The sequence below is a fragment of the Coenobita brevimanus genome, chromosome 70 (genome assembly GCF_032717465.1).
Source record: "Coenobita brevimanus isolate Jiangsu-jjx chromosome 70, ASM3271746v2, whole genome shotgun sequence".
In the NCBI taxonomy this organism is placed as follows: domain Eukaryota; kingdom Metazoa; phylum Arthropoda; class Malacostraca; order Decapoda; family Coenobitidae; genus Coenobita; species Coenobita brevimanus.
The window spans coordinates 54565991-54588709 of record NC_137023.1 but is presented as its reverse complement, the minus strand read 5'-3'; the positions used below and the strand labels follow the sequence as shown (position 1 = coordinate 54588709).

The 22719-nt window shown below is 40.0% G+C and overlaps 1 protein-coding gene across 1 annotated transcript in view; it reads left to right on the top strand.

Annotated features, from left to right (window-relative positions):
- Positions 1-4920: 4920 nt before the first annotated feature.
- LOC145406452 (uncharacterized) overlaps positions 4921-22719 on the top strand; it is an 80318-nt gene continuing 62519 nt past the window's right edge. Inside the window, exons 1-3 of the mRNA XM_080277608.1 lie at positions 4921-8465; positions 8833-10250; positions 10344-12211. Coding sequence (XP_080133734.1) covers positions 4921-8465; positions 8833-10250; positions 10344-12211 — 6831 coding nt within the window. The remainder of the gene's footprint in view (positions 8466-8832; positions 10251-10343; positions 12212-22719) is intronic.

The following is a 22719-nucleotide window of genomic DNA, read 5'->3' as shown; positions in this document are numbered from 1 at the left end:
TATTCATCTGAATTTATCGAATTTGTGATGCCTTGTACATAAATAGCTTCCGTTTCACATCGCAAGTTGGGGAAACGTGGCACCATTGTACACAGGTGCGGGCCACACCACAGCCGCAAACGGGCGCGAGTCCGACTATAGGTGATTCATTAATTTTTTATTCATAACCTCTTCAGACATACTTTATCCACTAGGTTAGGATCATTTGATCCTGTTTGTGTCCGGTATCACGTAAATACATTTTGTTGTAAAAGAAAGAGTGCACATTGCTGGTACCTGCACAGGTGTTCACTTGATGTCTTTATTAAACTCATTTCAGCATTACATTGCCTGCAAATACACTAATATAATGTGCGTATGCTATTTATCTGTTGTGTTGGTGGGGGCTAGATTGGGACTGAGTCATTATTTCTAAGAGAAAATGTACACAGAATGTACATAGCTGATACCTTCACAGCCATTCACCCAGTGTCTATTTCACTAATTTTTTATATATTACCATATATAAAGTACAAGTGTACAAAACGCAACGATGCTCATCGTTTGTTGTTTTGGTGGGGAAAGATCGGGACTGAGTATCACCACCTGCATGCTTGACCCATGTGATACTGCTTCCTTGACCTCATGAACAGCTGATGCAATACATGCCATTAGTGATACAACTCATGTTATATTTCTGTCTTTGCATAATTTTGAATGGTGAAATTCTGATGTAGATATATATATATCGTGTCAGTGTAACTTGGATTAGTTCCTAACTTTTACAATGTAAATCTGAATCATTGCTAAAAGATGTCATTACCTGAGGTTTACTATAAATAGCCAGTTCAGCACAAATAAGGGCTATGATCTTTTTGTCAGAGGATCATTTACGGAGGCCAGTGTTCACATTTTGATAAGCGGCTGTAATTTTTCGGTTCTACATAGTCAGACTGTGTTTGTAAATAGAAACCAAGTGGCTTTAGATACTTTTTGAATCCCAAACTCCAGTCTCAACCTGTTGAAAATTACAAGCCTGTGATTGAAATTGCAAGCTAGCAGATATATGATGTGCCATCAAACGTAAAGCATTCAAAATTTAGCCATACTAAATTTTCGATTCTGCTGTACTGTATACCCAAATGCCGTAAGGAATATACTTTTCGGTTTTGTGTTTGTATTGTGCGTACAGTTCCATGGTTCAGATTGGTTCATCTGATATCACTCCACCTTGCATTGTTGTGTGCCAGCTGTCTAGTAATGTCTCTAGATCTGAGGTCATCGTACAACACCATGTCTCCTGTCTTCCTTGTCCTACTTCTCTATTTATGGCCCAGTACCTCTTTACTTTACATCTCTTCACCCAGCACCACTTGTCCATCCTCATGATATGTCCGAGCCATTTCAGCCTCCTCCTCCTTCCTTTCTATAACTCCTTTCCCAGCCTTCTCAGTGTTTCTGAGGGATCCTGTCATCCTGCTTTACTTCATGTATCCATCAGATAATTTTCACATTATTTCATTCCAGTCTCTTTATGCTCTCCTTCTTTACACCCCATGTTTTAGAGATACAGTGTGATACTCCTGACACACATAGCTACTTTTTGTAGGCTGCAAGAATCCTCAAGATGACAGGATGGGTAGCAGTTCTCGTAACTTTTTCCAGCCACTATGCACCTTGCAGTGGCATTTTGTCCCGCATTACTCATTGCACTAATGCCTGAGATACTGTGCTCATAAATTTGAAAATTTATCAGATTCATTGCAGGTTCACCCAAATTATAGCATAAATTTATATAAACACTATGTACTCATCCAGCATAATAATAAACTGTTATTTGCACATTTTTACTTGATGAGTAGCCAGACAGTGCTTGCTTGTGGCTACTTCCTGATCACCTGGGTGTTAGTCAGCCATAACATGCTCTTATGACCAAAAACAAGCCTTCTTCAGCTCATCACACTGTATGAAAAGGGGCATGTAGTGTCCTCTGGTTTGTTTCTTTTGTTGGTTGAATGACTGATGCACTAATGTATTGATCTTTATTATGTATGGTAAGTATTTCTGTGTAGATTCTTGATGTGAATGAGCTCCCCCCTCCCTCCCTGTCTCTCTCTCTCTCTCTCTCTCTTAAAAAAAAAAAAAAAAAAATCGCATTACAGCATGCAAAACATAAAGGGTAGGGGAATAAAGTTGGAGTATTATATTTGTCGGTGATAATGTTGAAGGATGGTTGATTTAGGAGCATCATACTAGTGTTTGTGGGCTCTGCTAAGTTGTTTTATGTAGTGCCTTGACAAACCATTTCCCAGTGTCACATTTGCCAGTTCTTCATTCCTTCTTTGCATACCACCAAAACTAGTCGCATTTACTATTGCTCTGCTCTCTTCAGTCTCATTCATTAGTCTTTCAAAATATTTTTTCCATGTTCTCCTTACTTCACATCCATTTTTTAGTACAGTATTCTTTCTTGGCCATCCTTCACACTTTTTCATTCATACACTCTGCATCTTCCTAAATTAATTTACTCACTGTAGAGTTGCTCCTTTGAATTTTTCATCCAAGGTTATCAGTTACCTGTGTGTGTGTGTGTGTGTGTGTGTGTGTGTGTGTGTGTGTGTGTGTGTGTGTGTGTGTGTACTTAGTTTCATCAGAAAGTCCCCTCTTGCATCACATCCAACAGTTGCCTGCACTTTGGCTCCATTGCTCTTTGAGCTTTTATGTCTCACCTAGCTGTACCTCTCATGCTACCCTTGTAGCACTAGGGACAGGTTTGGTATCCTTCCAAATGTCTTTCCTTATACTCACTGCATGATAATTTTTTGCATTCAGTAGTCATTTTTACCTCTGCACAAAGGCACATTCACACTTTTGTGTGTGTACACCACATATTTTCAGTTTTGTGATCAGACACTCCTCACACTTTTCTCATCTGTTTGTCAGTAACTTTCCTATTATGTAGAAACACATAGAGTGCAATATTCAGTTGAGCTTCTCTCAACAGTATCATTAGTTTGTCCATACTGGGTATTGTCATATACTACTTAGAAATACAGTATGATTTACTCATGCATGACCTTTCTTGATATATATCTAATGGTTGCCATCCAGTGTGTCTCATCATTGCTGCTTCTCATTGAACAATTACCGGTACAGTACAGTGGTCCCTCGCATTTAGCGATTTAATTAGTCTGGCGAAACCATCGCTAAATGCGAAATGTACTTTATATGGGAAAAATATCAGTTAGTCCGTGCCCATCCTCCAAGTCACCCTTTTGACCCCCTGACTTCTTACTTTAAGTTCTGAAAATAAAACACAGTGTATTAGCAATACAGTACTTTATACAGATATAGTACTGTATGGTCATACATCTACTCACCAGTGAAAAATGCCAGATGCTTGGCACTGAGAGAGAAAACAAAGCACCCAAGGTCACCAGACATTCACATCAATGATAACGATGGCAGTCTGGTGGTGGACGGGCGAGGCATTTCACGCCCCACATCGCTAAACGCGTAAGACAGTTGCTAAATGCACGGGATTGGTACCTTTACTAACCTATCGCTAAACGCGAAAATTGCTAACTTGAAACATGCTAAACGCGAGGGACCACTGTACATCATTGACAAGCTCCATACCAGCTCTTTCATTTAGATCCCACATGAGAAACACTAATCTTGGCATATGTTGTTTTAAACCATAATTATCTTCTCCCAGTAAGCAGTGCTGCTTTCACCAGTTCAAGCTTTAATGTGACTACATTAAACTTGTGTTGCTGCATTCAGAATCATTCATTCCTCACTGTTGTTTATCATTCTTCAGAGTTACTCCTTTAATTCATCTGCTTGTACTCATACCAAATGTCATACATGTAGCATCTTCCCATTTACCCATCTCTTTCCTTCTCATCATTGTGTCACACACCATTGCATACTTTCCATCCTTAACCTCTTGAGTCTGGAAGATATTCTGTTTAGTTTATTCTTGCTGCTAGTTGATTTTTTTCCTTATTAAGGAAAGGCCTCTTGTAATGAAGGGATATATTAATCCTGTTGTATCCAATCTTCCAGTTTGAAAAGTATTATCATATGCTTCATAAAATTGGCAGGGAATGACAAGAATAAAATTTTAAACACATTCCAGAGCTCAAAAAGTGTAACACCTTCGCTGCTTTTTCCTATATAAATTCTTCATTTACACCTCTTGATATTCCAAACAGCTACACAAACCTTCCTAGTTCTTTCTGGTCCTGATGGAGCATGAGGACCCTAATCCAGGCCTTATGAATCCTTATTGAGTGGTTGTTTTAAGGGCAGGGGATTCCCAGTTCACACCATCCCCCTTGCTATTATTCACCACGCCATGCATGGAATATGAATATGTGAACTGTAGTCTTTCTCCCCCAAGTCCAAGGATGTCAGAAGAAAAGAGGTCAGAAATGTGTATGAAAATTTGCAAGTATCAGATTTCAGTGTGGGTGGACTGTATATTTGTGGTTGAAGTCACTTCTAAGGTTGAATGGCTGTGTGGTTAATTACTAAGTTGTAGCCCCAGTACAATCTCACTCTCGTGGTAGGACTTCCCAGGTTGGTGGTGGCTTTCTACTTACTTCAAGGTGGATCTTTGAGTATAGTGTAAAATGAGTTGTAATAAATGAGAATATAATAATTGTATAGTGTAAAATGAGTTGTAATAAATGAAAATATATTTGTAGTCAGTTGGATAGAGCTAATCTTCTTTAATCTTTGTTTCAAGATGTAAATGCTGTTTCAGTCATGATCTTTTGGAGTACTTCTACTGAGCTTTAATATATTGAGTAACAAATAAACTGGAGTGTACAGGTATATTTAAGTATACAGTATTACAGTTATGCTGGAATATAAATAAATAATAAAGTAGTATGTGCAGGTATGTAAAAGTTATACTTGATTTTTCAGGGTATGGATCTCCACGGATTTACTACAGTGGATGAAGTTGGAGAGGAAGATGCACAAGTAAGAAATCAGGAAGAGCGTTTCAAACCAGCTACAGCAGCCGAGGAGATTGATTATTTAAATAAAATTTTGGCTGACATTGAAAGGGATGATGTGAAGGACAATAATAATGGAAGAAAGAGACCTGACTTCAAAAACAGTGTTAATTCCAATAATAGTAATGAAGAACCAGTTACAGATGATGTAGATGTATGTGAGGGGAATTCACAAAAGGAAAAGTATATTGATTGTAGTGACAAAAAACAGCATAGTGTAATTAATGATAAATTATCAAAAAATCAGAGTGATATTGATATTGAAAATGAAAATTTTACTTGTAACAAACTCCCATCCCATGTTGATAATATCTCGACTCAAGCCCATAAGCCTCAGGGTAACCTCAGCACAGATACTGACCTTGTAGCTAGGGAACTTAGCATAGAGCCAAATTTAGAGGTGGTGAATACTTCCATCCCTCTGCCAGTTGGTAGCATAGCGGTTGGAGTAGACCAGAACACATTAGGTGAAGGATTAGAAACCCACAGTGTTGGGTCTCTTAGCTTGGCAGTTCTTAACAAAAATGGCAGCTCAGAGTTAAACTACTGCAGTGATGCTATCTCAGTACCTGTTGATTGCCTACCTGGAGGTTCATCTGTGCTTGAGTCTGGACATTACTCAGCAGGGGAGGTACAAAATAGTTGTCTTTCAGGTCAGGATATTTCAGGGTTAGACATCAATAGTTCAGAGCAGGAGACTACAGAAATTTCAGCATCCAGCAACATAGTTCTTGGAGACATAAACAGCCTCCTTACGGATGCAGAAGCTGGATCTGTAGGAACAGAAGAGAGTACGACTAAAGAAGTTCCAAACCTTTCATTGGTAAAAACAGAACCAGTTGATGCTGATCCCGGTGAAGATTTTGCTTTGGAGTCTTATTTTGATGACCCAGCTGAAGAGTTTCGAGTGAAGGAGGAACAAAAGATTAAAGAAGAACCTCAAGAGTGTCCATCACCACCATCAGCCACTATGGACCAGGAACCAACATTGTTTCCTGTAAAAATTTTTAAAAGTGAAAATGAAGTTGATAATGATAATGAAGCGCTGACTAGCATGAGATACATTGTGGAGAAAGACAGACACTACAGCCGGGAACAGCTTAGTGCTGCACTAATTATCTCTCAGTCTTCTCTTGCCCCAGCTATTGATATGAGTATGTTTAACAGCCTGGGTAAAACTTTTCTTGAAGTAAAACTAAATAATCTTGAAGAAGTAGTCCTTAACTCTGCACAGCTTGTTTTGGAAGATTCAAGAGTTGTAAATCTGTTTGTGAAAAAGTATGGAAAGTCATTTAATGAATGGAAGAAAGTATTTCCAGTCCCCAAAAAGAGAGGCAGGAAGAAACAGCAGAGTAAAGACGCAGCATCTGATACAGGCAAACGCAAACGTGGACGAAGACCAAAAAAGGTAACTCAAGCATGTGATGTCAAACAAGATACAGACACATATAATGAGAAGCTACAACATGATGCACCTCTTCAGGCATTTAAGAGAGAAGGGTCTATCAATGATAGAAAAATCAAAGTTAAAACTGAATGTTCTTCTGGACAGGGCAGTGCCATACCAAAATCTGATAATAAGTCAAAGCGTAAGCCAGGAAGACCAAAGAAGGTTATTACTCAAGCTAACCAGGATCAAGAGGAAAAATTTAAGATGGAAATTCAGATACCTGTAAATATAAATGAATGCAATGATAAAAAGAAAATTGGGGACATTCAGCCTGAATCAGCACTGAGCACTGGAGTCCACTTGAGAAAAGTAAAGGAAATTGAGAAGCGGAAGCCAGGACGGCCAAAGAAGACAGATAAACATGGTACAAAGGTGCTTGAACCAAAAAATAACTGTGAGAACACAGGTCTACATGGTGATGACAAAATTGTCAAGCATCTTACCCCAGTAAAAAAAAATGAAAATTCTAATAAAGAGGCTTTTGTAACTGAATTGGGAAAAGATGAATCGGTGAGTCCCATAAAAAGTGAAAGTGATTTTGAAGGATTTTCTGATAAATCAGGTAGTCTAACTAAGGATGATAAACTGCAGAGGCCAAAGAATAAAGGTAAAAGAAAGAAGGTTGACATCCTGCATGATGACTTAAACTTACAGACAACAGAGCTGAAGGCTGGAAGTAATGAAGTAAAAAGAATGACTAGCAAAACAGATATCACCAGTCCAAAGGATGAAAGTGAAGTAATATCAGAGAAGGTTGTAAGTAAAGTCTTTGACACTAAAGCAGAAGGAAAAGTGACAGGTAAATCTGTTACCAGAATGGAGACCACAGGTCATAAAACATCTAATCTTCAGTCAAAAAGTAGTGAGGATCTTCCCTGCCTATATGCTGATGACAGTAAAAGAGTTGTTGGCACAGTTAAGCAGAACAGCAAGACAGTAGAATGTGCTGAGATTAACAAAATTGAGAAAGATATACAGAGAGAAGATATCAGTGTAGCTGAATGTACAGGGAAAAAAGACAGCCATACTTCTATATCATCTCTCGATACATGTTGCCGACCATGTTCTGTCTATTTGTTGGATATAGCTAAAGATAAAAAGTACAAGAAAGTAGTAAAGAGGCAGTTAAGAAAATTGATGAAGAAAATTAAGGGGTCACAGATCATGAAAAGTTCAGAAGCTCTGCAACCAACAACTTTCAAAGGATATACAGTTAAAGAAGCATTAGGAGGTGTGGAACAAGCAGCACTGGAAATAAGTATTTGTCAGGGAGGTAATATAAAGAAGAAAGACCCAAAAGTATCTGCAAACACCAACACTAATGTATCACTAGAGTCAGCTGCAGTTCCTAGGGAAGAAAACCATACGATTATAAAAGAAGAGGAGGAGGAGTCAACTCAAGTTCCAAGGGAAGAAAGTCATGGCATTTTGAAAGTAGAAGAGGAATCAACTGTAACTCCTGTGGAAAATAATGTTTTTGAGGAGGAGGAGTTGAATGAAGTCATGAGCAAAAATAATATTTTGGAAGAAGAGGTGTCAGTTGAAGCTGTTAAGGAAGATTGTAGTAGTTTGAAGGGAGCTGTAAGTGACGATAGTGTAGGGAAGCAAGATGTGAATGAAAAAGTAGGAATGCTGGCAGCTCAGGATGATTCTTCAGATGATAGGGGTTTATCTGACAGTGATGATTCAGAGGATGCAGAGGAAGGTATGAGAAGCTTTGGAATAGGATTAGCTCTTGCATATCTAAAGGAAAAAAATTCAAATAAGAACATCCTGAATGAGAGTGAAGACAGCAAGAAATCTGAAGAAAAATTTGGAAGATCATATGAAGATACTGAGCACAAGAAGAACAAGCCTGAAAATATGAAGGGGAAAGAAAAGATCCTCCCAGAACCTGACCCTAAAAGAAGAAAATCTGCAAAAGAAGACCAAGGAAGATGTCCTGTAAACAAAAACATCAATGTAGCTACGAGTAACCAGTCTTTGTCATCTTTGTCTTCCTTCAGGTAAATAGGTAAATTTTATTTAAAATATTCTTAACCCTTTAGTTATGGTGTTTGACTACAGTTGATTTGTGTGTGTGTACACACACACACACACAAAACAGCATTTTACAGCACAAAATATTGGTCTGGTCAACTGTTTTTCACAGATACAGATACCCCCTGATCCACTTGCACAGAAAAGGCAATTCACAAGTTCATTTTAACAGTTTCATTTTTTGGTTACATTAGACAGTCTACCTGGGTGTGCTGTCCCCATGGACCGCCGTATCTAAAGGGTTAATGCATTTGTTTTGTATAATGAGTAACATTGAATTTACATAGGATTGCTTTAAGCATATTACTAATATTTATACTGTCTTATTTCCAGGATTCCCAAGAAGACAGTTTGTAAACCATCAGAGTCACTTGGTCGAGAGGAAAGCCCTGTAATAAAGAAGAGAGTAAATAATCTGGAACCCAAAAAGAGTTCTGGATATGTGTCAGACAGACATAAAGAGATAGAAAGTCGAGACAAGAAATATAAAGATAAAAATGATACAGGTAGCAAGAAGTACAGAGACACAAATAGATCAGACAATGTCCCACATTCATCTGTAGTAGAGGGATGGCGAGCAAAAGTTAACTCATCAGATACAAGATCTGTTTGTCAGCAGGTTACTTATCATGGAAGAGATTCCAGTCAAAGACAGTACAGCCATCCACCTCCCTCACAGTGTTTTGCTTCAGAGCCATATAGTCACAGCATTTATAGTGCACATAATTGTAGCAGCACTGGAAATACATATAAAGGTAACATGCCTGGAATGCGTGGTAGTAACACTTCAGAGACGTGTGTTAAAGCTGCTCCAGGAATGCATCATAATACCAGTGGACCATATAGTAGTAATACTCGAATTCTGTCTGATAACAACACTGCCATGGTTGGCTCTCCAAGACTATGCCATGAAGATTCAAGTAGAATCCCTGTTGTAATTGGTTCTACTCCATGTTATCAAGACACTTTTATTAATATGCAGCAGAAGGCTTCTGAGTTGGTTGAGACAGATTATAGCATGAAGCAGATGAACCCGGTTTGGCCTCCTAATATTCCACCACCTCCTATAATAGAAAATTGGAATGTAGGTTTGCCTAGCAGTAATTTGACTGAGACTGGGAAGACACCTTCAATATCTAGTCAAAGCCCTGTACCATCAGTTGGATCTGTCGGTGATATTGGTAAGGAAACTGTTAACTCGAATGTGACTGAGGGTTATGGTGAAGCTCTGATGCCCATTGCAGTTGAGAGTCTGCAAACCATGAACACAGAATGTGTTGTCAACAAAAAGGGAGTTTGCACTGAGAAACAGGCAGCTAATTCTGGGAAGGAGGAACTGGAAGTACATGATAAAGACAAGCCATATGGATTTGGTGATAAATTCCAGTATAGTCATATGAGTAGAAGAGAGAAATTCAAGCTTTATGAGAAAAGGAAACGATATTATACTATAGCAAAGATGAAATTCATAGAAGAGAAAGATAAGAACAAAAGGAAAGTAAGATTCATGGAATATGAAAAAAGACGAAATGAGTACAATCATTTAAAGTGTTATTTATATGATGAAAGTCAGAAGAGAAAGAAGATAGAAGCTCAGAAAACTGAATTAGAAAGTAGTGAAGTGTTCAGCAGAGAAAGTGCTGCAGTTGAAATGGATCAGAAATTATCCAACAAAGAAATCTTGGGAAAAGATCATTCTTTGTCACCGAAGGAAGATTATACAATATCAGCACATCCAGAAGCTATAGCTTGTGATGATGATGGTGATGATGATGGTGAGGAGGAGGAGGAGGAGGAGGAGGGGGATGTACCATATTCCCCCACTGGTTCACCGTTACTTTTAGATGAAGATTTTCCAGAATTAAATGTACGAGGAACATTATTGGGCAGTACTTCAACGTCAGGGAAATCAGTCATCAAATCAGAAGGGCCATCAAGTTCTGGAATACCAGTGAATACTGAACAAATGAGAGAGCTGATAATGAGTGTCCTTGACACACTGAAGTCGGGTAAAAGTGCTATATCTGTAGAGTCAGACTCAAAGGATTTTTCACACTTGACTTCAAAAGTTAATACAGACAAGGCAAAACTTTCTCTTCGAAATGGAAGAGCAAGCCTGCAACAGAATACAGGAGTCCCTGTTCCACCAGTTGCTTTGCCTTCTCCAGTACAACCATCAGTTGACTCATCTCCAGTACTCCCACCAGTTGCTACTTCTCCGATACTCCCACCAGTTGCTGCTTCTCCGGTACTTCCATCAGTTGCTGCTTCTCCGGTACTCCCAGCAGTCACTACCCCATCTTCAGCACCAGTACTCCCACTGCCCCCAGTGGGACTATCTTTAGTGCCTGTCCCATCACCTTTCACTCCTAAGTCAAAGTTAACTAACCTACAATCACCAAATCTGCATCCTTCTCCAGTTTCTTCACCAGTATTAGATAATATACAGACCCCTTCAGGACTGTCATTAGGCATTGCACCTGTATTGTCTTCCGCCACAAGTGTACCAATTTCTGCGTCTGCCAAAGAAAAATCTGCTGCATGCAATGAAAATACTTCAGAAATACCTCTAGCTGTAAGGCTGGAGTGGGAGAAGGATTTGGAGTCAGTCATTAACCCTGAATGTTCAGTTCCTCCAGTACTTCCTGCTGATCATCATGCATTTGTGCCACCATTGCCACCTGAAGAAAAACCACCATTACCACCTGAAGAGAAGCCACCACTGCTGCCTTCTGAAAGTGGTTGTGTAAATTCCTCTCAATGTTGGTCTGTTGCAGTGAGAAGTGATCAAAACAAAGATGTGGATTGTGATGATAATGTGATGGAGGTCCCTATGGAGCTTGATTCTGATGATGAAATGGCTGCAGATGTGATTTCTGATAAAAATGGAAATGATAATGTGGCTGCAAACATTGTGCATCCAAATAAGGAAGGGAATAAGAATGTGGTTGTAGACACTGTGCGTACTCTTAAACAAGGAAGTGATTATATGGCTGTGGATACTAAGCATCCTGAAAAGCATGGAAATCAGAATACCTGTGTAGAGGCAGATGTGCATCCACACAACCAAAGAAATTCTACAGGGATAGGTGTGCATCATGATATCCCAAAGACTAAGGATTCAGTTGCGGGAGTGCATCCAGGTAACCAAGGAAATGATACATTCCTAGCATCATTTGGTATAGAAGTGCCGTCATTGGCGGAGTCTTGTAACACAAAAAGTCATGATGGAAGTTCAGATCTCAAGGATATAATATCAAGGTTAATGGGGAGACAAAAACACTGCTCAGATGTAAAAGATATTGCTGACACTCACCAGAAGACTAATGCAAAAAATCAAGATGAATCAGGGAATCCAAAGCCCAAAATTCATGGTTTTACAGGTATTCTGAATGCTTTAGGTATTCAGTCTGAAACTGTAGATGACAAGGCTGCTTTAGCCATTCAAGGAACCCCAGATACTAGTCAAGAAAATATTCTGAATTCAAATAAAGCTAATGTCTCAGCTGCACTTAAGCCAGATAAAGATGATAGCACTGATATTCAAATAGTAGAAAGCAGAGAACCTATTGAAATAATAGAAAGTAAAGAACCAAAGAAACTATTCTGTGTTGATGAATTGCTACAATCTGTTGAAGCTGCCGATCAGCCTGGTGAACTAGAAGTTGTGTATGCAGACATTAGAAGACACTCCAGTGAAGTGAAGACCAGGGTAAGTGAATTGTTTGTGTCTTGTAAGTTTTTGAAAGTTTGAGCAAAACATATTGTCGGATATGAGGAATGAATAGGAGTTATAATTGCAGAGTACAGTATTCCCACTCAAACTAAAGTTCTATGCACTGGTTTAACCAATTATTAATTGAATAATTAATATTAATTATGGAAACCTGTGGAAACAAATTGAACCCATTCCTGTTTTTTTTTTTTTTTTTTTTTTTTTTTTTTTTTTTCTCCAGACAGTGTTTTCTGTGTTTGTGTTTTCACTTGGATAATATCGTTAGTGAAGTCAAACACTTAATGGAGCCTGCTTTGTGAATCCTTCATCTTTAAAAGTTGCAGCTGGTGAAGTGTATATATATATATATATATATATATATATATATATATATAATATATATATATATTTATGAAGGCCAGGAAGTCTTTGTTATACTGTATTACTTATTTCAGTACTTATTAGTTGATGGGTAGCAAGGATCAAGAACATGGTTTTGCCATATTATATTTCATTTGACAAGATGTAAGACCAAAGGTCTTAATCAGTATAACCATCATTGTGTTGTGAGGTTGTGATATGCAAACACTGGGTAGATATAGGTACTTACTGAAATAATTTGTTCAGTACTTACCTCAGTTTATTATGAGTATGAAACATTATAAAGCAGAATGCTTTGGCATATTCTTCTTATAATTTTCCACTTATGCAGATGGTCTAATAAATACTACATGTGGGATATACAGCAGCTGAAGGAAGTGCCATTTCTGGCTAGGTCCACTAACTTCAGCATGTGATATCCAAGGGGATGTAATGGTTTCCAAATTTAAATAGGCCATGGATGTTTAAAGTTACTTATCAGCAAAGCATTTATCTTGAGTATTGAAAGAGTAGCACTACAGATCAAGATACTGCACCCTCATGCAGGTAGCACAGCACCCTGCATACTTTTTCTAATGAGGAGTCTTTTAGCTGTTGTCAGTATTTTTTAAAGTTGGTCCTGCTATCTAATTGCAAGGAAGGGGATACAACTTGCCATTGAATATGACAGGGCAGGGAATGAGACTGCTGGAAGCATGCTAAACCCTTGTCATTGTATATACAGCAAAAGTCCTGTAATCTGAATGGCAGGGGACCGAGTGTTTTTCGGACTATTGGTTTTTTCGGACTATTGGGAGGGACCTCTGAAAACATCAGAAGTATGTACACTCACAATCACTAATTTCTACCTAGGGGTGCCCCCTTCCTACCCCTGTCTATCCAGGGAAGAGGGGAGGGGAGGGACGAAAAGCTTTCCACCCACTTCTACCCCAGCTCCCAACCCTCCGCCATATTCCTACCCATCATTCTTAGCTGGCAGTTACATCTAAAGCTGATTTCATGCTTAACACTCTTGGTCCCACTACTTATACAAACATAGAACACTAGGATATGTCAAAATATACAATATAACTATGAACACGTGGCAGCAAGAAATACAGTAATGCATTACAATGTTGACAATAGAACAAAAACCTTAACAGCAGCCACCTCAGGCCTCATTTGTTGGGTGCACTGCTTGGCAATCACACACACACACACACATATATATATATATATATATATATATATATATAGTGAAGTTTAGAATAAATGAAGTAGGAAAGGTGATGGGAGGAATGAAAAAAGTGTTTAAATGTCGTTCGCTTAGAATGGATGTAAAGAGAAGGCTGTATGAGGGTGTTGTGGTACCGACTGCATTATATGGGGCTGAAACATGGAATATGGGTGTAGCAGAGAGGAAAAGTTTGAATGTAACGGAGATGAGGTGTCTGAGGAGTATGTGTGGAGTGACGCGTATGGATCGGGTGCAAAATGATGAAGTGCGAAGGAGAACTGGAGTTGTTAGGGAGATGGCTGGTAGAGTTGGGCAGAGGGTGTTGCGATGGTTTGGGCATATGGAGAGAATGGATAATGAGCGATTGGTGAAAAAGATAACTAGATCTGATGTGAGAGGTGTAAGGCTGAGAGGAAGACCACGAATAGGATGGATGGACAGTGTGAAGAGAGCGCTGGATGCGAGAGGGATGTCTGTTGAGCAAGGTAGAGTGGCTGTGCATGACAGAAATAAATGGAGAGAAATTGTGAATGAATAAGTGATGACGCAGCCCTGAGGGGATATTCTCCCGCATTTGGTCTGATCAACTAGTCAGGTCAGGTGCGGGTAAGGGGATGGGTCTGTTATGATGTGGCAGGGGTAAACCAGTTCTGCTGTCGGGCCCTGCTGCAGATGTCACTGATTGCATTGCGCAGTTGACCCTTGTGCGGTGTGGTGCAGTGAGGATCTGTCCGTTCTCCCCTTTGGAGCTAAGATGCGAATGAATGTGTTTGAATGGATGAGTAAATGGGGAGTGTGTCATCCTGTCTCGCCTACCTCCCTTTCTTGGGGGAAGCAGCCTAGGTATATAGATAGATATATAGAGCCTCTGTGGTACAGCAGTAGAGTGTGCGTTTTGTGCATGGGTGAACCAGGGTTCGTGCCCTGCCAGGGTAATAAACTTTGGGAGTGTTCACCTGGCCATGTACTGCTTTGGCAGACTCAAGGGGTGCTGTGGTTGAACCAGTGTCGCTTACTATAAAGTATTCTTGCACCCAGGCGGCTTGTGTGGGCCAATTTCACTTGGTTCACAGACTACACATACATCCAAAGCCACTCCAACACTACAATCACACTTACAAGCACTTATCACCCTACATACAATCTCTAACAGACAGCCTAAGCCACTTGGTAGAGATATATTGGCTGTCAAAGTCGGGATAGGCCGGTCCTGCAGTGGATACTCAAACAGCTGATGATGATGATGAACACACACACACACACACACACACACACACACACACACACACACACACACAGCCTGGGATGGTGGTTGTTAATGTTTTGTTTTACCATCAACGTTATAATGCATTAATTTCTTGCTGCGGCGTGTTCATAATTATATTATATGCATTTTACAAAGCCTAGTGCTTTATGTTCACATATTAGTAATGTTACTATGAGTGTAAAGTACGAGGTTAGCTTGAGGTGTAACTGCCAGTTAAGAATGGCAAGTGGGAGTTGGGCTGGGTAGGGGTTTGGGGGGAGGGTTGAGAGCTGGGATAGAGGTGAGTGAAGTTAGTTGTCCCCCCCCCCCCATCTTCCCTGGATATATAGGGGTACGAATGGGGGACCTCTGAATAGAAATTAATAATCGTGAGTGTACATGATCATTAAATAAAAACTTAAAATGATATGGGTTATTGTTTTACTCACTGGAATTGCATAGAAGTGTAGATGAATAGTTGCAGGCAGGTACAGCCAAGTCCAAGAGCAAGTCCAAACCAGATAAATCCATAGATAAAACCCAGATAAATTTTAAAATTTTGCCCTAAAAAATTCAGAGTATTGGGATTTTCGGATCATTGGTGGCCGGATTGGAGAACTTTTACTGTACGTTATTATAAGACCTTCGAGAAAACAGCATGACAGCTGGAAAAACAGTATGACAGCTGGACGGACCATTATTATGTTAAAACGCCTTAGAATGTTTTTGAGTTGAACTCTGTTGGGGGCACTGCAAAAATACAAACCTAACAGTTTTATGTTTGGACAAAGTTTTTTAAGTTTTCACGTTCATGCATGACTTCTTTCGTGGCATTTTCAGAAGAGTGGCATTTAGCTTCATTTTTGTTTGAGTCACCATTCCCAACCCATAGCAAAATTATATTTTGGCAGTAAACTACATTACTGTCTTCCAGAATGTTTTGTATTACTACTAAACCACCTTATTTATATAGAAAATAGATTATGTAAACATTCCCAGTTTTGTAGGTGAAAGCATTTAAGAAGTTCAGAAGCAGAATCCCATGAGCTTTCCAATAGTACTGTAGTTTTGGAATTAGCCATCGATAAGAGGAATGGTTTCCAAGAAAAAATTCTGATAAAGTATGACACCTAAACCACAAAGTTCTAGTGTGTTTCACACAACTTTGGGAGGGAGGTGAGACTTACCAATTGTTATATTTTTTGAAAAATTCCTCAATGGTACAACTAAAAATATTGCATATTTTTAGAACTTTTCACTTTTAGGAGGCTTCCAAAAGTTTCATGACACGATTCACATCAAAATGCATGCGAGGGTGAAGCCACCATTTGTCTAGTACAAGTATGGTAAACATTGAAGTGCATGTGGTAGTTGGGAATTTGAATTGTATCATTGTGTATGTATAAATGATAATGATCAGTAATGATCTACTAATTTGTAACTATAAGTAAAAGATAAGGTAGTTTTTCCTTCATTTTATATGTAATATTTGTTGAAAAGTGTTAACTGAACTGGTACTGAATTTACTTTAGCATGTTAGGACTTTTTGATGTCCTTGATATATAGTATTGAGACAGTTATGATCTTTCAGTGGTTATGGTGCAGTCTCACCCACATTAGCATAATGAAGCCATCTTGTATTAAATTCATCTATTGTTTTTTTGTTTTGTTTTTGAAGGCTCCAACATGCATGCATGCATTGGCCTTGGTCACCCAATGGCATCTCTCCATGTTGCTCAATCTCTAGCAGCCTCCCTGTTCAGTCCCTTGACCTTGAGGTCACACTTAATGACCTTGTCCCTGGTCTTTTTTGGTCTATCCCTCACAACCCCATCCCTATTATTAATGCTTCTTACTTTCTGCACCCAGTTATCATCCCCCAAACTCTCCACATACCCAAACCATCTCAATCTACATCGCATCACAACACGAATACGCTTCAGTCCCATCCTACCTCTCAACTCCTCCATCATGAACCTAGCCCCCCCAGGCCTTGCACTCAGGGATGCACTGCACATCCACCTAATCATTTTCATGTCTGTACATTTGAGCCTGCAAATATCCTCCTCCTCTATTGCCCAGGTCTTACTACCGTACAGCATTATACCCATAACACATGCTACATACAAAGATCCCATAGCATGTAGGGAAAGCCCTCTCAGTGTCAGGAGAGGCAACAGCTCCCTGAACCTCTTCCAACCACTTTTCATCCTACCCACAGAGTTAGCTCCAGCTCCACCTCCAGCACATAACATGTCTCCCAAATAACAAAACTCTTCCACACTCTAGAGAGATTTGCCAGCAAGTTCAATCCTTTCACTCCAGACAATCTCCATATGATTTCTCTGACGCACTGCACCCATAAATTCAGTATTATATCGCAGTCTACCTCTAATACCACTACATCTCTTCTGCACGCACTTATCACAAACACTGCATAAGATGGAATTACATACCATGCCCTTGTGGCAAATTGGACATGGCTACTCTCCCTCTTCTTTGACAGTACTGCCACCTATCTAAGGCTGGTGGCAGTACTGTCAAAGGTGAGGGAGGGTGGCCATGACAGTACCACCACTAACCTTAGATATCATCACTTTTGTATCTGTCTATCTATTTATTGCCAGATGCCTCAGTCCCATAAGGGTTGGCCACAAACAAATTGCCTCCATGTTGCCCTGTCCAATGCCACTTCATTAAATTCATACTTTTGCTATATTACTTTATCCAGTCAAGAGGAAGCCTGTCATAGCAAACGGGTTGATGGAGTCTACCTTAGCCCTTTCACAACCAGAACACCTTAAAACTGAGTAAAATCATTGAGTGATACCAGAGGGGGAAAAATCAGACATACAGCATATCATGATACTCTCATCAGTTTGAGGGTCCTCACCTAAGCTAAAGTAAAGTTGGTCTGTCAGTATTTTTAATGGTCAGTTTTTTAATGCATGACCAGTATGTTAGCTTTTAGTGTGCTTTGTCTTATGAAAGCAGTTGCCATCAATATAGTCCCTTTCTCCATGAGAGATCAGCTTCCTTATCATATAAAAGTTCTTTTTACTTTTTTCCCAACTGTTTAAAGAGATTGATCATTTAACATGTTTTCTAATCTAATATGTCTAATCAGCTGTTGTCTGTTGTAATGCTTGTTGACTCATCACTTATCCATTTAGGCTCTTGCAGTTTCATGTTTCTGGAGAGTTAAGGGCTCTCTTCATTCTCTCATCCTGTTGAGCTTAACCTGTAAACTGTATCTTAACTTGATTGAGTATGTGTGTCTGGCAGCAAGATACCTTTCTTTTTGTTCTTATTCATAATTTTTAATTATAGTACCAAATATATTGACCTGGATATGTATACCCTAACTTTACCATCCCCCCTCTATCTGATGCTCATTTTTAAAATATAGTACCGTATGTATTGACCTGGATATTTACACCCTAACTTTACCATCTCCCCTCCATCTGATGCTCATTTTTCTAGTGTGTGATTTTGCCCCCCCCCCCCCCCATTCTAGCTGTTGCAGAAAAACTTATATCAGTCTATAAATTTGGCTCAGATACTTCATTACATTGTCTGTGAGCCAATATGACCACAAGCAATAGCAGAGAAGGTTTTGCATACAGGGCAAGGTAGTTGATTTCCCGAAGCTGCATTTTGCAGGTCGTCTAGAAAACCTTGTCACGTATAGGATGTCATTCGTCAGAGGTCTCTTTAGTAAACGAAGTAACCCCAGAATCAAGTATTCTTTGAATGAGGAGTATGCCATTACCTGTAGTTTTCTGTTGATCTTTGAAACTCATATTGCCCAATGTAGCTAATCTTTGATACTGCCCATGGATCGGAGTATTTAGAGGTATGCTTTCTAGTATTTAAAGCCTTCTTTTATCGGATAATTATCTTAACAGATTTAACTTGTTCACCATGATGATGGTTTCCATTATATAATCGTCACTGCCAGAGGACTCTGTTCAACTTAGGATTTCTTGAACTGGAGGTATTACAGTTGTCATTAACCCCTTCTCCACTGGTGCTCCCCATACTGAATAACATTGCATTTTGTTAGCAAAAGTAAAAAAATAAATATTGTCATGCAGTAGGGATTCAATGACATTAGTCGCAGCTATGACAACATCATTATTAACCCCTAAAAGACAGGTGTCTGCATATGCAGTCCAAGAGCACTAGGACCAAAAAGATGGGTGTCCGCATATGTGGTCACACCTCCCACCCCCACCCCCAAAACCCTCACTGCCCCCAAATTCCCTCTACCATCCCCCAACCCCCCCACTGCCCCCTACTGCTTATAACCCCCCACCCTTCCCACCCCCTATGCTCCCCACAACCCCATCCCCCCAACCACCCCTACCATCCTCCCATCCCCCCACCACCCCATCATCCCCCCACCCCTTACTGCTGACCCCCAACCCCCTACCCCTACCCTTGCACACCCTCCAACCCTCCACACCCCCAAACCACCCCACTCCTCCAACCCCCACCAGCACCCCCACCCCCCCACCACCACCCTACCCTCCCACACCCACACCCCACCTCCTCCAAGCACCCAGCCCCCCTTCCTGCACCCCCCCACAATGCCCCACCCCCCCACACACATTCCACCACCACTCCCCTACAAACCCCCCACCACATCGCACCCGCCGATTATGCCCATCCTGAGCGTATGTCAAACCATTGCGATGCCCGTCTTTTAGGGGTTAACACTTCTGTTGCACTTCTGTTGGGGGTGGGTATGTTGGCATTTAGCCCTGTGAGGTGGAGACAGGATTTCAGGGGCTTGAATGGTTGTATGTATGATTTTGTGGCCCATTTCACCAATCATTTCATCAATAGTTTTTTCAAGCAAGCAAGAAAACTGTACTTCAGGTAAAAAATATTTGTGTAAAGTTCTTGCCCTGTATGAATTTGAAAATTTCCCCTGTTCGAGGAACACCAGCACTGTGTCTTCTCAGCTATAGAACTAATCATGACATGTCATACCGTTTTGAAATTGTTGTGAAAGTTGCATTCTAGTGGTACCAAAGTTTTTTTTTTTTTTTTTCATAAGCGTATGTAACAAAAAACACCAAAAACATCCCTCAGGGCATGAACAGAGCACTTTTTAATTTTTCTTCTTTTTTTCTTGGCCATGATTCCAGTCATGGCATGTTGCACCTATTTAAAACTTGTGAGAAATAGCCTTTGAGTGGTTCCAGATATTTATCATAGAAGAGCCAAGTGTAGCCATTAAAGGCTACAGAGGTATTACCAATACTGCAGGTTGCATACGTTGTCATTGGCAGTACTGTAACCTCTGATGGTTGGGTTGGTAGCATGTATATCCACCAACCCTCCTGGTGTGGGTTCAGTTCCCCTTGGGGTGGACATTTAAAATGTTTTAGAAATACTGTCAGGCCTTGCATGTGTGCATGCATGCTTGCACTGTCAAGGTTCCCCCCAGTGGCATAAATGTTCTCTAACTCAAACACAGCCACTCCTTCAACGTACCTCGATGTGCACTCTACGCCTTATTTGTCAGAAGCCTTCCACACCTGCTGTATACCTCTGCATTATATATAAATTGGGTTGGGGTGGGTTCACTTACTTGTGATGAAAGGCATGTTTCTTGATCCTGCAGATAAGCTACACTTCATCTTTAAAAAACACAGTTTATGAATTCATTGAGTTGGGCTGCCTACCCATATCAAGTAAATGCAAGCCAGCTGCCATAGTACATATATAATACCTTAACTTACATTGCTGCGGAAGACTTGGCTTTTCGTATAATCGCTTCGCTAACAGACATATGCCAACAGTTATGCTCTATTAGAGACGTCAGAAGTATAGCTGTTGTGACAGTCCCTTTCTAAACAAAGTATCTCATAAATACCTGATCTGATTTTAATCAAGCTTCACTCATAGGTTGTTTGTTGTAATGGGAAGAGACACTTGATTTTAATGGTGGTGTTGAGCAACCCCCATCTGTCTGGCTGAGGGACCCATCAACCACAGGCAAACAACTGCCTCTGCAGGGCAGTTTCATGCAGTGAACCGATGTTCCCATGTGGCAGATGGCGCTTCGCCACAGCAATGTGCCAGGAAGAGTGTGGAAGTTTGGTCCCCAGACAGATGCAGCATTTGTGTGCCTCCATCCATTTAACAGGGGCACCATAGTATAGTAGGCTCCACATACACCATTCTATGGGTATATGAATACACTCAGCATTGTAAATGGTTTCTTAGGTAACAGGAAACCATTAGGCTTTTCACTCATCGTAGAACTACCTGATTTGGTGACAAAAGTCATAAAAAATGGCATAGCTGAAAAGAGAAGCAGGAAGACAGGAGGGCAGACACATACAAAAAAAGAATGAGTAAGGTGGTGAAGTAAGTAGTAGTCAGCACTGTATGAAGTGAGTGGATGGTGGTTGCCACCACCTACCACCTCAATTTGAGTATCAGTCAATCAGAAGTCAAGATCACAGGTCAAGGACAAAGTTTGGGCCAGGCATGGCTATGCTTTCTGAGCATCCTCTGAAGTTGAAATTGTGTAGGACAGTAAACTGACATGCTAAGTCCATATTCTTTTTACATTATTGGCCCTCTTCTGTCTTTCTTTCCTTCATTCTTTCCACTTCCTTCAGCCTGTGGGTGACTCTACACTGAGTGACAAGCCAAATGGTTTCCTCTGCACCAGGAAACCATTTACTATGCTGGGTAGTAACCATATAACCAAATTTTGGAGCCTGGTGGTTTAGTAGGTAATTATTGTGCTCCAATTGGATTGAGCCAGTGAAGGTTTATATCCAAGGGGTGGTTGGGGTTGATTGCTCATGTAATGCCACTCAGGGATGAGTGAGGCTGGTCACTCTCATCTTAAATGTCGGGACCATCTTCCTAGCCCCGGGCTCCTACTCTCCTCATGGGGCAACATAGAATTGGATGATGGCTGGGTGGATGGATGGAAAGATGCTTACATATATACCTCGCAATTGTCAGTGAGAAGTCAAAGGTCTCAAGTTCACTCTTAAGACATCTAAATAGAAGTGCTTTCTGAACTAAATCATTCATCAGAGGGCCTCTGCCTCAGTAATTTACATTTTTTGACATTTTCCAAGGCCATATTTTATTGATGCTAAATATCATCATTATGTATCCGCTTGAAAGTAGCCCGTACAAAGTTAAGCTGACGCATATTGCTTTATGTTTTATGTGGGAACCTCCAGTTTGAAATTATTTGCACAATTCTGGTACCATGCATTAACTTAGTCTATTTTATTATACACACAGTACATATATATATATATATAGATAGATAGATTGGTGTATACATATATATTTAAAACTTTCAATACTGTACTCTGCAAATTTTTGGAAAGGTTAAACTTTTTGAATTCTCATTTTGTAATATTAGTGGTTAGCTAAGTTTAGTATATAGACATAAAAAAAAGTAGTCATCGCAAAAGAGGAAGCTCAAGGCATGCAGGACTGGAATTTATTTTTATTTTTATACCTAATTTATGCATAAACAGCTTAACTTTACTGTTACCAAGTCTCAGTGAGCCTTTCTGTATCCTTCTCTTTATATCTTTTCAGGTCAGTTCATGAAGAAAGTATAAAAGTAAAGAGAAGATTCATGAAGCAGAAAGTCTCACCGAAAGCCTT